This window comes from Schistocerca nitens, chromosome 3 (genome assembly GCF_023898315.1).
Source record: "Schistocerca nitens isolate TAMUIC-IGC-003100 chromosome 3, iqSchNite1.1, whole genome shotgun sequence".
NCBI lineage: Eukaryota > Metazoa > Arthropoda > Insecta > Orthoptera > Acrididae > Schistocerca > Schistocerca nitens.
The window spans coordinates 485,481,160-485,494,488 of NC_064616.1; the positions used below are offsets into that span (position 1 = coordinate 485,481,160).

The 13,329-nt window shown below is 35.8% G+C and overlaps 1 protein-coding gene across 6 annotated transcripts in view; it reads right to left on the bottom strand.

The window, feature by feature from the left end:
• Positions 1 to 288: 288 nt before the first annotated feature.
• Positions 289 to 13,329, bottom strand: part of LOC126249630 (pancreatic triacylglycerol lipase-like) — a 486,518-nt gene continuing 473,477 nt past the window's right edge. For 2 of the 6 annotated variants that reach the window (XM_049951303.1, XM_049951304.1), the window contains exon 13: positions 290 to 809. In XM_049951303.1, the coding sequence (XP_049807260.1) occupies positions 548 to 809 (262 nt within the window). In that variant the 3' untranslated portion in view covers positions 290 to 547. Of the gene's footprint in view, positions 810 to 8,687; positions 9,840 to 13,329 lie in introns of those variants that run through there. The other 4 variants (XM_049951307.1, XM_049951308.1, XM_049951305.1 and 1 more) reach the window with 3 other exon arrangements.

Below are 13,329 nucleotides of genomic sequence, written 5' to 3' on the forward strand. Positions count from 1 at the left end.
TGCCCAGGGTTCAATTCTTGGGCCACTATTATTCCTGATTTTTATAAATGATCTACCATCATGTACAAGCCTGCCGTGTAAATTTACATTATTTGCTGATGATACCACAATTTTTATGAGCAGTAGAACAGACAACAATCTTGAGGAACTCATTAATCACATACTCTCAGATATGGTTAATTGGTTCAAGGTGAATGGTCTCTCATTAAATTCCAGTAAGACCAGCTTTATTCAATTCTGTACAAAAACAGTAAAAGAGAGTGAGATAAGTGTGACATGTGGTAATCAACCAATAGTTAGAATGGAAACAACAAAATTTCTTGGAGTGCACATTGACAAGAAAATGAACTGGTCTTCACATATTATTGATCTCTGTAAGAGGCTTAGCTCTGCTACCTATGCTTTACGGGTTGTCACTACATGTGTTGAACCTAACACTGCAAAAGTGGCATATTATGGCTACTTTCATTGTCTCATTGAGTACGGAATTATTTTTTGGGGCAACCAGCCATTAGCAAGGAAAGTGTTCATTGCACAGAAGCGAGCTTTAAGAATTATATGTGGATTGCGCCCAAGAGACTCTTGTAGAAATAGTTTTCATAATCTTAAAATATACACAACTACATGCCAATATATTTTTTCTCTCATGTGTTTTGTTTGTAAAAATATAGATATATTTTAACCAAACAGTAATTATCATGGGCATAACACACGTAGGAAGAATGACATACAAAGTGAACTCAGAAATTTGAGCTTGGCACAAAAGGGTGTCCACTACACTGGAGCAAAACTCTTCAATGCTCTTCCTCCTGAAATAAAGACAAAGATTCATAACAATAGTGAGTTTAAGAAAGCTCTGAAAATATTTCTGCTAGAAAAAGCTTTTTACAGTCTAGATGAATTTTTAAGTAAATAAATTGTAATATTTTAATATTATGTAATACAAGTTGACATAATGCCACTATGAATTTTATTTAACCTGAGCTCTGTATCTGTGTGTGCTCCGTATCTGTTTTCTGTAGTGTTTTAATGATTCTAAGAAAATATGTATTTTCTTTTTCTGTATTGCTGCCCAAAGAATTTACTGTTTAAATTTTTATATAATTATGTACTCAAATATCTGTATATGCTATAAGATTATCAGATTGTATTTGTAAAAAACTGACTCGTTCCACGTCCTTGTGTATCCAACACAGTTGGACCTATGGAACACGAAATAAATCAAATCAAATCATCAAATATCATTTGCAATTACTTATCTCCACTTTCATTATGCTGTGATCTTGCAATGTTAATCACTTAAGTATGTTACCTGGACAAATATATTCTCAGTTTTTCTTTACTCTACACTAATTATTTTCTGATGTAATCTTTGCCCCATCTGTGAGTTTACAAAATGTTTGACAGACCACTCAAAATTGCTGTCTTTCCACAACACAGAAACCATCTTTGCTGAAATTTTGGTGTAGGCTGTGGTTATTTGGAGTCAATTCGAATAAAAAAAAAGTGTGCAGTTGATAACAGAGAGTCACAAATTATGAGGGTACAGTGAAACATGTCTCTCTGTTCCCAAAGCTGCTGTTACTGACAATACCTGCTTCCTTTATAAAAAAGTGAAATTAGTAATTTTAGCTTCAAAAATTTACTTTTAGGTTATACACTGTCTTGGAGAAAGAAACAAATTAGGAAATACGAAGATTTTCTGAATCTTCAATGAAGGAAGCCATTACGCTGGCAATCAAAAATAAAATAAACATCAGGAGTGAATCTAAACAATTTGGCTCATGCTTTTAGACTATCTGTTGATACTTCAAGAAATATTTTAAGGATATTGTAAAACAGGTGCCCAACTATTCAGTGAACTGCATTTCCCACCAAACTTGGTATGTAATTTGTATAAATATTTAGTTGTATGCTCTAAAATGTTTTATGGACTTAATATGAAAGACAGCCATAGCCCATTTATGAAATATGCATTTAAAATTGCATTTTTGTCCCCAAAACATAGACTGAAAAGCAGAAAGCATCCATTGATTGATGGTGGGTTTTCAACAGAGATTTCTCCAATTGTCTCTTTGAACACCAGAAGAACACAGCTTGTTTAGTGCTACAGATTTTTAAAAATTCAATGTGTCAACCTTCTTGATGAACTAGAAAAAGCTATCAAATGTTAAACTGTCATCAAGATTTTGCTGATGGATCATGCATTTTTTGAACAACAGCAGTGCAGAAGTCAGAGAACATTTTGGCCTTAAAGACTATAAGACATGTTAGTAAAGCTAACAGTGCACAATGTGGAACATTGGTTACAACATGTTGAATCATAAATGCTCTTTGTAACAGCCTAGCCCACATAATGACATTTCCAAGGCGAATTTCAAATAGCAGATGACATTAGGTGCACTTGTTGGTGCATTAGGTCTTGCTACTAAGGAGTACGGATGAACTCAGAATGTTTTGTGAAGGTCATTCAGCACTTCATCAAATTTTACACCTACAAAGCAAATCCATCTTTGTCACTCATGGATTATTGTGAGAGCCACCTCTTAACATCGGCCATATGTATTTGCAAGGGGATCTACTGACCCGTGTGCCAATGGAATGAGTGGGCACACCACACCACCAGGAAAACAGAGTTCACTGCCCCCTGACACTGCTGACCTAACCAGCCGCCCACCCCTGGTCGGACACAGTTCAGTTGAAGACTTCAAGAGCAGTAGCACTGAATAATAGTAAGACAATACTTAGCCTTTGTTCTTTGAGTAGTAATAGAGTGTAAATATAATTGCATGTAGGCAGCACAGGAAGCACATCAAGTCACCCCATAATGAGAAGTTAAGTTATGATTATTTCCTTTTAGGAATTAAGTGTTCTTTTAATTTGAAAGTGTTATGTACAGATCACTTTGGATTCTTGTCACCAGCCATCACAACTTCTTTCCTTAATTATCTGTGTTGGTACTGATGCCCACAGTCATGAAAAGATCACAGTACATCCACACTATCCAAAGCATATACATGTTAAATAAACTGCTGCATATCAAAGTGAAAGATCTAAATTACCACTTATCAGACTACTGGACTTTATCAACAGAAAATGTTATTTTTTGCACAGAAAATGTGCAGCTGACTGTACCAGTTAAGTTAATAACATCCTCTGATATTTAGTATCTATAAATGGCAAGACAATTAAGAAAGACACGGACTGTTGTGGGTGATACAGGATGTTACAACTGGTATGGTGAACCAAAATGGATTATTACAGGTATGCAAGTTGTTTCTTGAGACAAATACAAAATATAAACCAACAGCTTTGGAGTATATAAGGTCACAGGTAAGGCTAGTATCATCAACTGTAAAGCGTCTCACTCAACAGAAAGTTAATGCCATAGTTAATGACGTGAAAAAAAGCAGTATCAAGCTTCAAATATGTGGAATGTGGAGCAACATCTCACTCACTGCTACATGAAATTCAGTATCAATTGCTAAGGCCAGAACCGCAGCAAGTGCAAGGTGCTGGAAGTCACACAAACTGCAGTTTTGAGTCTGCTGCATACCCCAACATAGCTATGATCATTGCACCACTGTAATGTGCTTGCTTCTGAGCATGCAATAACACAATGTGTTTTCTAAGAGCTTTAAACCTTAATCATACTGGGACTAAAACTTAACAAATGAACTGCATAATTCCTATCATGTTGAATGCTGACATGAGTAGGCCCTATTCATGTAGACATTTTATTAATCATGATAATTCATTTATGCAGTCCCCCAGCACACTATCTTCAGATGTGATAGCAGGAAACTTTTCTCCATAAGTCACTGACAGTTTCAAGTTGAGAATTTCAAATGGAAAACTCTGCAATGCCAGACGGTAAGACAAAATGCTACAATCTTATGGCACATGTTGTTGTTGTTGTTGTTGTCCTCAGTCCTGAGACTGGCTTGATGCAGCTCTCCATGCTACTCTATCCTGTGCAAGCTTCTTCATCTCCCAGTACCTACTGCAACCTACATCCTTCTGAATCTGCTTGGTGTATTCATCTCTTGGTTTCCCTCTATGATTTTTACCCTCCACGCTGCCCTCCAATGCTAAATTTGTGATCCCTTGGTGCCTCAGAACATGTCCTACCAACCAGTCCCTTCTTCTCATCAAGTTGTGCCACAAACTCCTCTTCTCCCCAATTCTATTCAATACCTCCTCATTAGTTATGTGATCTACCCATCTAATCTTCAGCATTCTTCTGTAGCACAACATTTCTAAAGCTTCTATTCTCTTCTTGTCCAAACTATTTATCGTCCACGTTTCACTTCCATACATGGCTACACTCCATACAAATACTTTCAGAAACGACTTCCTGACATTTAAATCTATACTCGATGTTAACAAATTCCTCTTCTTCAGAAACGCTTTCCTTGCCATTGCCAGTCTACATTTTATATCTTCTCTACTTCGACCATCATCAGTTATTTTGCTCCCCAAATAGCAAAACTCCTTTACTACTTTAAGTGTCTCATTTCCTAATCTAATACCCTCAACATCACCCGACTTAATTCGACTACATTCCATTATCCTTGTTTTGCTTTATAAGATGAAAATTTATTGTAAAAAATTATAATTTTACAGATGGAACAGATTTTACACAGGGTATCAGTTAGGCCCTTCCTTATAGCATTGGCCACACAACTTGTCAAAGGAGACGCTTTTTAAAAAGAGAGAGAGAGAGAGAGAGAGAGAGAGAGAGAGAGAGAGAGAGATTCAATGATATGGATATTTCAAGAGAGCACACTGAAAACTTGTCATTATAATTGTATATGACCATTTTATAGCAGATCATAAGGGGAAACATGAAACATGGTAGTTCATGGCATTTCCCTGAATATCTTCAGAAATTAGGTACACATGAAATGGTCTTAGACAGTGGTATGCCTTTGTATGCTTTTGCTCTGTGAGAATCCTGTGATAAAATTTGCACTAAATTATTTTATCTTATGAAATGTGTCTATAGATGAAGTGTCTGTATTTCATATCATGATCATATTTTAAGTCTTTGGAACACAGAACACAATGCAAACAATTTGTTTTAGTGAATCACACCTAAACAAGCATTGTTGATGCAACTAAGTCATACAGTAAATAAGATGGAATAAATAACAAAATTGTGGGACAGCAATGCCTCACCAGAAGTCAACATACATTTTACTGACCAGAAGTCAAATTACATTTTACCTCAAAAGCCTACCTACTGTGTTATGAATTAGCATTGTACAGGGAGACATGTACCATACTATGAGTATTCTGTTACAAGTAATTTCTATTATCATCAAAAAATATTAATAATTTTCTCTATGTCCACTGTGTTGGTGAGCTGCAAATGTGATTTTAAAATGGTGATTTATGTTGGTGTAACCAGCTGCATTTTTTAATTTTGATATTTTTATTTTTTGTACCATTTACTAGTTTTCAGTGCAATGCAGACTAATCATAAGATAGAGGTGTTAGAGTGACATTATCTGGACTATTTGGAGCCAGAAGCTATGGCTGTGGCGAGTATACTGCCTAACAGTGTCCATTAGAAATTCACTTTCATAGTGTACATTTTGGGCATAAACAGTATCTAGATGCAGTTGGTTTCACAAACCTGTGTGTGTGTGTGTGTGTGTGTGTGTGTGTGTGTGTGTGTGTGTGTGTGTGTGTGTGTGTGTGTGTGTGTGTGTGTCACCTGCAAAATGCTCATTATGAGAGTGAATTTGTCTTCAAATCCATGAGACAGTATTCACAACAACAATCGCATCGAGCTGCACATGGTCCAGATAATGTTCCCGTAACACATCCATCCAATTATTAGTCTACAGTGGCATGAAAATTAATTACTAGTATAGAAAATAAACCATACTAAAATTCAGAAAAGTGACTTTTTGCATATTACACTCTCATAAATCATCAGTTAATACTTTTAACATAAACTGGATAAGTTTACAAGCAGTGTTCCCTTTTTCTCTTGGCACATTCTCATGCAGGACTATCTGAGAGAGACAAGCAAGCTATAAAATAAACAGTTATAGAGCACTCTAAATATACCTTCTTCAGATTTTACAAGGCCTTGACAAACCAAGGAATACTGTCAAATAATATGGGTCTAGACAGAATTTTTATTATTTTTTATAGCGAATATGCATGGGTTTGTCCCCTTTCCTTGCCCACATTTATTGAGAACCTACTGTGCAGCTAACAGTTCCATATGACTGAATTGACCACTGACAACTCACATTTATAAAAGGTTAAGAGAACTAACACACAGACCTACAGGCTAACATTTATAAAATTTGTATGTCGCAAGGTCCTAGGACACATTTTAAGCTCAAACATCCTTACGTTCCTTGGGAAAAGAAGCTTCTCCCAGAGTATCGACAGGGGTTGAGAACACATCACTTGTAACATGCTCTTTTTCACACACAATGTCTTACACATAATAGGCTCAAGCAGATGGGTAGATTATGTCTAAATATATTTCCAAAAGGCATTTGATAAAGTAACTCACTGCTAATGAAGATACAATCAAATTTCGTATCTTCTTGAACATATGAAAAACCTGAAGAATAATTTATTGATACAGAACCCAGAAGTCTATACTGGTTGGTGAATGTTTAATCATATGAGCAAGGCTGCTACCAGCAGACAGGTAGGAGCCTTGTGTGTGTGAAAATGCTTGACACATTTTAACAGTGCCTTTGGCAAAGGCTTATCCCACAATCTATTTAAAATGATTATACAGTCCAATTTAGTCCCACCACAGAAATATTTATGTGATTGTTGACTACAATAAACTTATTTGTTGAAAAGCTACTTATCTCTGTGTAATGCAGCAAACATAAAAATCTCAAAACAAACTTGTGACAGGTGGAAAATGAATCTTGCACTGTTCCAATTGAGGAAATCTAATGAGATAAAATGCAAAAGAAACTCATGTTTTCAAAAGACTTCAACATTAAGCTCATATTAAAGTGTTGCCTTGACATAAAATATCGTACGGCAAACTATTTTACAGAACTTTTGACACAGTTGCATCTTCCAGGGTTTGTATAGTAAATTTTATATAACTAAAATTACCAAATGTTTGTGATGAGGATGTAATTTCCAGAAGATCAATATTTTTTATTTATCAGAAAAAAACAAAAACTATGGCATATGGAGGCATTTGCAGTGACTATAAGGTCTGAGAATAAAAATATTATTTGTGGTAAATTATGTAAGGAAGGTGACATATTATGTACAGAAGGTTCTGAGGGTAACCAGAAACACAGAAATGTATCAAAAAAAATCTACAAAGAGCTACCACTGATAGACGTATTTAAGAGGAGACTGAGTTATGCCTGTGGATTGCATACCAGTCATTTATGAGAGGGCAGGACAAGGAACAAAAAAGAAGTAGTGAGGATATGTAACAAAATGAAATGACACAGTTTCAGAGATTTTACTGGTTTCCTACAGATACGATTTTATATATACAGACTGAAGTGGTGAGTGAAAAGCTGTATCAAGGAGACCTGGATTCAATTCCCAGCAGTGGTACACATTTACAGTTGCCGCTTCAGTTTATATACATAAATGGATATATAAACAATTACTTCCAAACAGAATATATATTGCAGGCTCATGATACTAAATGAAAATGTGTGAAATTCTATAAAAACAGTATCAAAACACACATTGTATTAGGACAGAGAGGTAACAAATGAAATGCACAGGCCAATGTAACTGCTGTTCAGTTTAAAATTTTATTATGAAAAGAAGACTGTTAGGTTAATAAGACTGAAAAGAGGTACTTTGCAGTGGTAATTTATTACTGAGTAAGGGGATTATCATCTGACAATATTCACCAATGTAAATTTTGCCATGGTGGACATAAATAGTAAATTTTAATCTATACTGGAAACTATCCCCCCCCCTCCCCCGTTTTTTTTTTTTTTTTTTTTTTCAGACATAAACAGAAGTATATATACAACACAACCATCATATTTTGAAATCTCTACCAGTCTCATTTAACAGGTTCCTTTGCAAGAATGCAGTTACTATGTTTTGATTCAGTGTCACAATAATCAGCTTCCTACCAGATATATCATTTATAAAAAATTGAGAACAATTTAATGGTTTGAACTATTATTCCATAATTACTTTCCCACAAATCTGAGCAGGTGCCAATACCTGTCATTCATACGTGTAGCTAATGCAAAGTAACCTAGTCATCAGAATTTTCACCAGCTGATTGCAGTATTAGGCAAACCATACATACACAGCAAAGGTATTTTCAGTTACTTTCTGTACTTGTAATTGTGACCAAATTAGTCTAATGTGCTAATTATTAGACAAATGATGTCATGGTCTGAAAACCACATGAAGAAAACAACAGGAAATATAAAATGTATTGAGCAGTGACTGGAGGAGATATAAGTAGTTCAAGAGACATAGACTATGACTGAATATATGTATATTCACTACACAATATCACAATTAGTTTATCATATATTGTTCAACAACAGGATAAAAATCACAGGCCTTACATCATTAATGATGTGACTGAGTATAAAATTAAACTATTTAAAATTTAAATTAAAAAATAACAATTTCAGTACATACTTCAACAAAACAATAAAATAACACACAAAATGGTAACAAATGTGTTACCAAGAATAAAATACACACGCTTCATCAATACAATACTGTAAAGCTATTTTTAACAACTACAAGATCATTGCAGTGCTCAGAACTGCACATTGTTAATAGTAACACAGTTCAGTCACAGTGAAAACATTACTATGAATCTGTATCTCTTTCTTTTGTAAAACGTGTGTAAGGAAATGACCATCATGACTGATTCAATATCAATTTGATTAATAAATCACATGAAGTGTATTTACTGGCTAAAAATGGCAATGATATGGTAACTACAATGTTTTGTACTATAACATACTTAAATACATGAAATACAGTTGATCTTCATCTCTAACTAACACACCAACATTAGCAGCTCTGTTAAACTCTCGTTTACATTACTGTAAATACTGAAGTGGTAGAAATTAGCTACAAAAAATAGTAAACATACAAAAGTTAGTCAGGTATTGTGCCACTTTCAAATAAACACAATAATATTTCTTCACAGGCAACAAAATCAATACAAAAATTACACAGGATCCTGATGGCAACTGGACTCTACAGATGCATTTCACCCTGTAATTTTTTACAGTTTTTACAATACAAAGTGAAAAGTACTGCAGCACCCTGCAGATAAAAACTATATAAATTTCACAACATTTCCTAAATAAAACTTGGCTGGACAATGAACACTGCAGTACTGATAATGTTTCAGCAGATCTAAACCATATATTTTACATGTCTACAGTGATGGTAGGTCATATTTGTATACGACTGGTGTTTTTCAGCAAGGTACAATATAAGCACATTTACCATTCATTCTAAAACTGTGATATCAGTCCAGTGTTTACAATCAACATTCATATAACATTTCATAAAACAATAGTAAACAACAAACACTGCTATAATTTATACAGCTCTTACTTTCTCATTCGAAGTATGATGGCAAAATCACATACATGACAGTGAGTGCATGCAAGGGATTCAGATACACAATATATGTGTATAAACAGGTAATGGTGGCTGTGTTCTGCATGGAGGTAGTATTACACAGACACAGCCAGTCTGGATCTCAACTGGGATGATTACAATTGTCATAGAAAATGGCTGTTGAGCGTGATGCTATGTCAGCATAGTCCCTGTTGTCTGGTGTGCACAGTTCACTCGTCACTTCCAATTCCCGTTTGCTGTAACAGGGTGACAATTGCATCATCATAAAATGTTACATTATATTACAAGGGGTGTTCAGAAATGATTTCCAATTGTTCTGTTTCATAAGCACTACTCAGACTGTAAGCACATCCTCTTGTAGGATGATGAACTGATTCCAGTACATCACATAAACACTAGATGACAGTTGTGAACAGTATGTCTAGTAAAAGGGCAGCACTTGTTTGTTGCTATTTATAAATATTCGACTGTAGTGTATTATCAAGCAACTCCTGCACAAAGGGCTGTTTACAACTTGATCATTGAGTTCACTAGTGGAAGGGAATCCACATGCAAGACTATGGGTGCTGGTCACCTGTCAACATTGCAGACTCTGGGGAACACTGAGGTTGTGTCTGAATTGATTATGGCTGATAGGTACATAATCTTTGATGAACTGAAGTTGCAGACAGGTGTAGGATGTGCAACCATGCACTTCATTATTCATGATGAGTTTGGTATGAAAAACATGTGTGCATATTGGGTTCCACAGGACTTGACACAGGCCTAGAGGAAGAACTGGTGACAGGAAGAATCATGGTGTCACTACCATTCACCTATGAACCAAGTCTAGTCCATTCAATGGGAACATCCTGGGTGTCCCTGGCCCTAGAAATTTCATGCTGCTCCATCTGCAGGGAAGTAGATAGTCTCTGTTGCATACCATTAATGGACTAACTTCCACAAGGAACAACTGTCAACAGCAGGACGTACTGTGACACCCTTGCGTGACTTAGATGAGGATGCAGCGAAGGTGACATGAAAGGTGGTCAAAAGGAGCACTCCTTCAGGATAACAATGTGTGACCCCACACCAGCAATGGCACAACTGCAAAGTTGACATTATTAGAGTCCCTTTCTGTGCTGCACACAATATTCACTGCATCTAACTCCATCTGAGTATTCTTTATTTGATAACATAAAGGACGTGCTGAGAGGTTTGTGACAACAAAGAACTGCAGGCAGCTGTTCATGAGTTGGTGTGTAGTATCCCCAAACAGCAGGTCTGTGACACATCAATGAAGTTGCCAGGAAAGTGGCAGCAGTGCATTGATGAAACAGCAGGTCTGTGACACATCAATGAAGTTGCCAGGAAAGTGGCAGCAGTGCATTGATGGTGGGAAGGATATTGAGAGGTCCCATGTACATCAACTCATGTTCATTAATAAATAAGGTACAAAAAAACTACTACTGTAAGTCATTTCCAAATGCTCCTCAAATTAATTACATAATCCTGTTAGGTGCTAGTTCTCTGTCCTTAGCAGCCTCTACATTGCTGTGTTGTCTGGTGGTAACCCACCTCCTTGATATTTTCCAGTACTTAAAACTCTGCTTAGCATTACATTTTGAAAGACACTTTTGCAAAAAACCTGTTTCCTGGAATAACTTCCAGTGGAGTCCTTTTATAAAATATTAAAAATAGAGCTGAACCATTACTAGTGTGTTACTAACATACAGCTTTTTCCATTGACTTTTTACTCTATGGAAGTCTGAAGCTGTCTTATTGTCAGGCATCACTTCAGAATAGCACGTAAATTCTCATTTTCATCATAAAGATAATCAAGCCCCTTGTAAGCCAAAGCACCATCTCCTCCAGAAAGACCATTTCTTTGTCATGGTACTAACCAGTGAACATCAACATAAGAAGTCCTTACCAATATGAATCACAAACTGTGTGCTATACATGGCTGAAATAAAACTAATGAGAATAATGAGGAACAAGGTTTTCAAGCAAAAATGAGATGGACATTAAGAGCAGTGGATAAAGATAATGATGTAAACACATATAGGATCTGATGGGGGAAAGAGAAGACCAATTTCAGGCAGTTAAGGAAGTTCTCAGTGCTCTATATGCTAGAAATGAAAATAACAGGTAGAGATAAACAGTTTTGGTCAATTAAAGCAGATATGCATTTAGTAGCACAACAAAACCTCCTAACAAGGTGACCAGTGTGATTAGATTGGTGTCTCTGAAGATAGAAAGTATGAATTGGAACACAAACTTCTGCAGAAGTAAGAAGGGGTGGGGGAGTAAGTAAATGTAAGACTGTCAGAACAAAGCAGGTTTAAAATTCTTTTAGTCCAACCTCAGCTATCATATTCCAGGAACAGTACATATCACTATCAGTGAGTTCACAAAGGGCATTACAACATTCTTCATATTCCCAGTCACTACAACAGCAGAATACTTTCCTAAATGAAGAATCACAACACAGTAGTCACTTTAACCCACTGTAACACAATATTTTTTTTAAATTGATGTTGTGACACAGCAGTACACTTATTTTTCAGTGATTTTTCTCATTTTTACAACAACATACTATAAGCTATATTAGAGCATTCTATTTATTGTATTTCTCTATTATACTTTGAAATATAATAATATATAGTTTGTCTCAGTGTGATAAAGCTTAAAATACTTATCCACATGTAGGCAGATCTTGCACTCTACACACTCAAAACAGGATTCTCCATGCTGTCCTCTGTTGTAACAGATCTTACACCTTCTAGACAGTGCTGCTTTTTTGTCAGTTGGAGTATTTTTGTGGGAAAATATCCCCAGTACCTGCTCTGTAGTCTTAATGGATTTGTTCCTAGGCTTGGGTGACCGCAAATTCCATAATCAGGAAGTCTAATATTTTTCAGAATTTGTTCAGCCAAGTTGACATGATAACCTGTGAACCTAATTCTTCTTTTACTGTCGTTAATCATATAGTGTCCTATACTTGCACTGACAATTGCCATGTCCAACATATAAAACATATAAATATATATATTTTATATCCCTTCACATATCTCCTCATAGGAGAATATAATGCTACGCATTTGTTGCATGCATCAACTCCATCCAATCCTTTGTTATAATCGCTGATGCAATTAGGTTTCAACTTGGTCTTCCCATTTTTTTGCTGTTCCTCATACTCAGGTCCATCATGAATGGTTGACAGGATGTGCACTGGTTTTTTGTCAATCCATCTAGCAGCAAGAACTTCATTCGCTGATGCTAAAGTCGCTTCGTCTCTTTTCAGACCGAGTTCTTGAACTGTGGTGGCATGTTCTTCCTGTCTGGTCTTACACTTCCAACTACATAGGTCTTCCTCTCCAATAGCTTTAGAAACAAAGTGGGGGAGAATATGATTATCCACGTATATTGTTCTCCATTCATCCAGTAAAGTGTCACACAAATCCAAAACAACTTTCTCACTTGATGGGGTGCTGACTACTTTTTTTGCCTCAAGAGCTGAATAAATTTTAAAATTGTAACAGTATCCATTGTCAGATGAGCATACTTTATATATTTTCAAACCAAATCTTGCCCTCTTTGAAAGTTTGTATTATACATATGGCAATCTGCCCCTGAATATCAGACTCTCATCAACACAAAAAAATTTGCAGGCTTGTACACCCTTTGAAATCTGTCAAGTAGAAGAGTAACAACTGGCCTGATCTTCCTCAGTTTGTCATGATG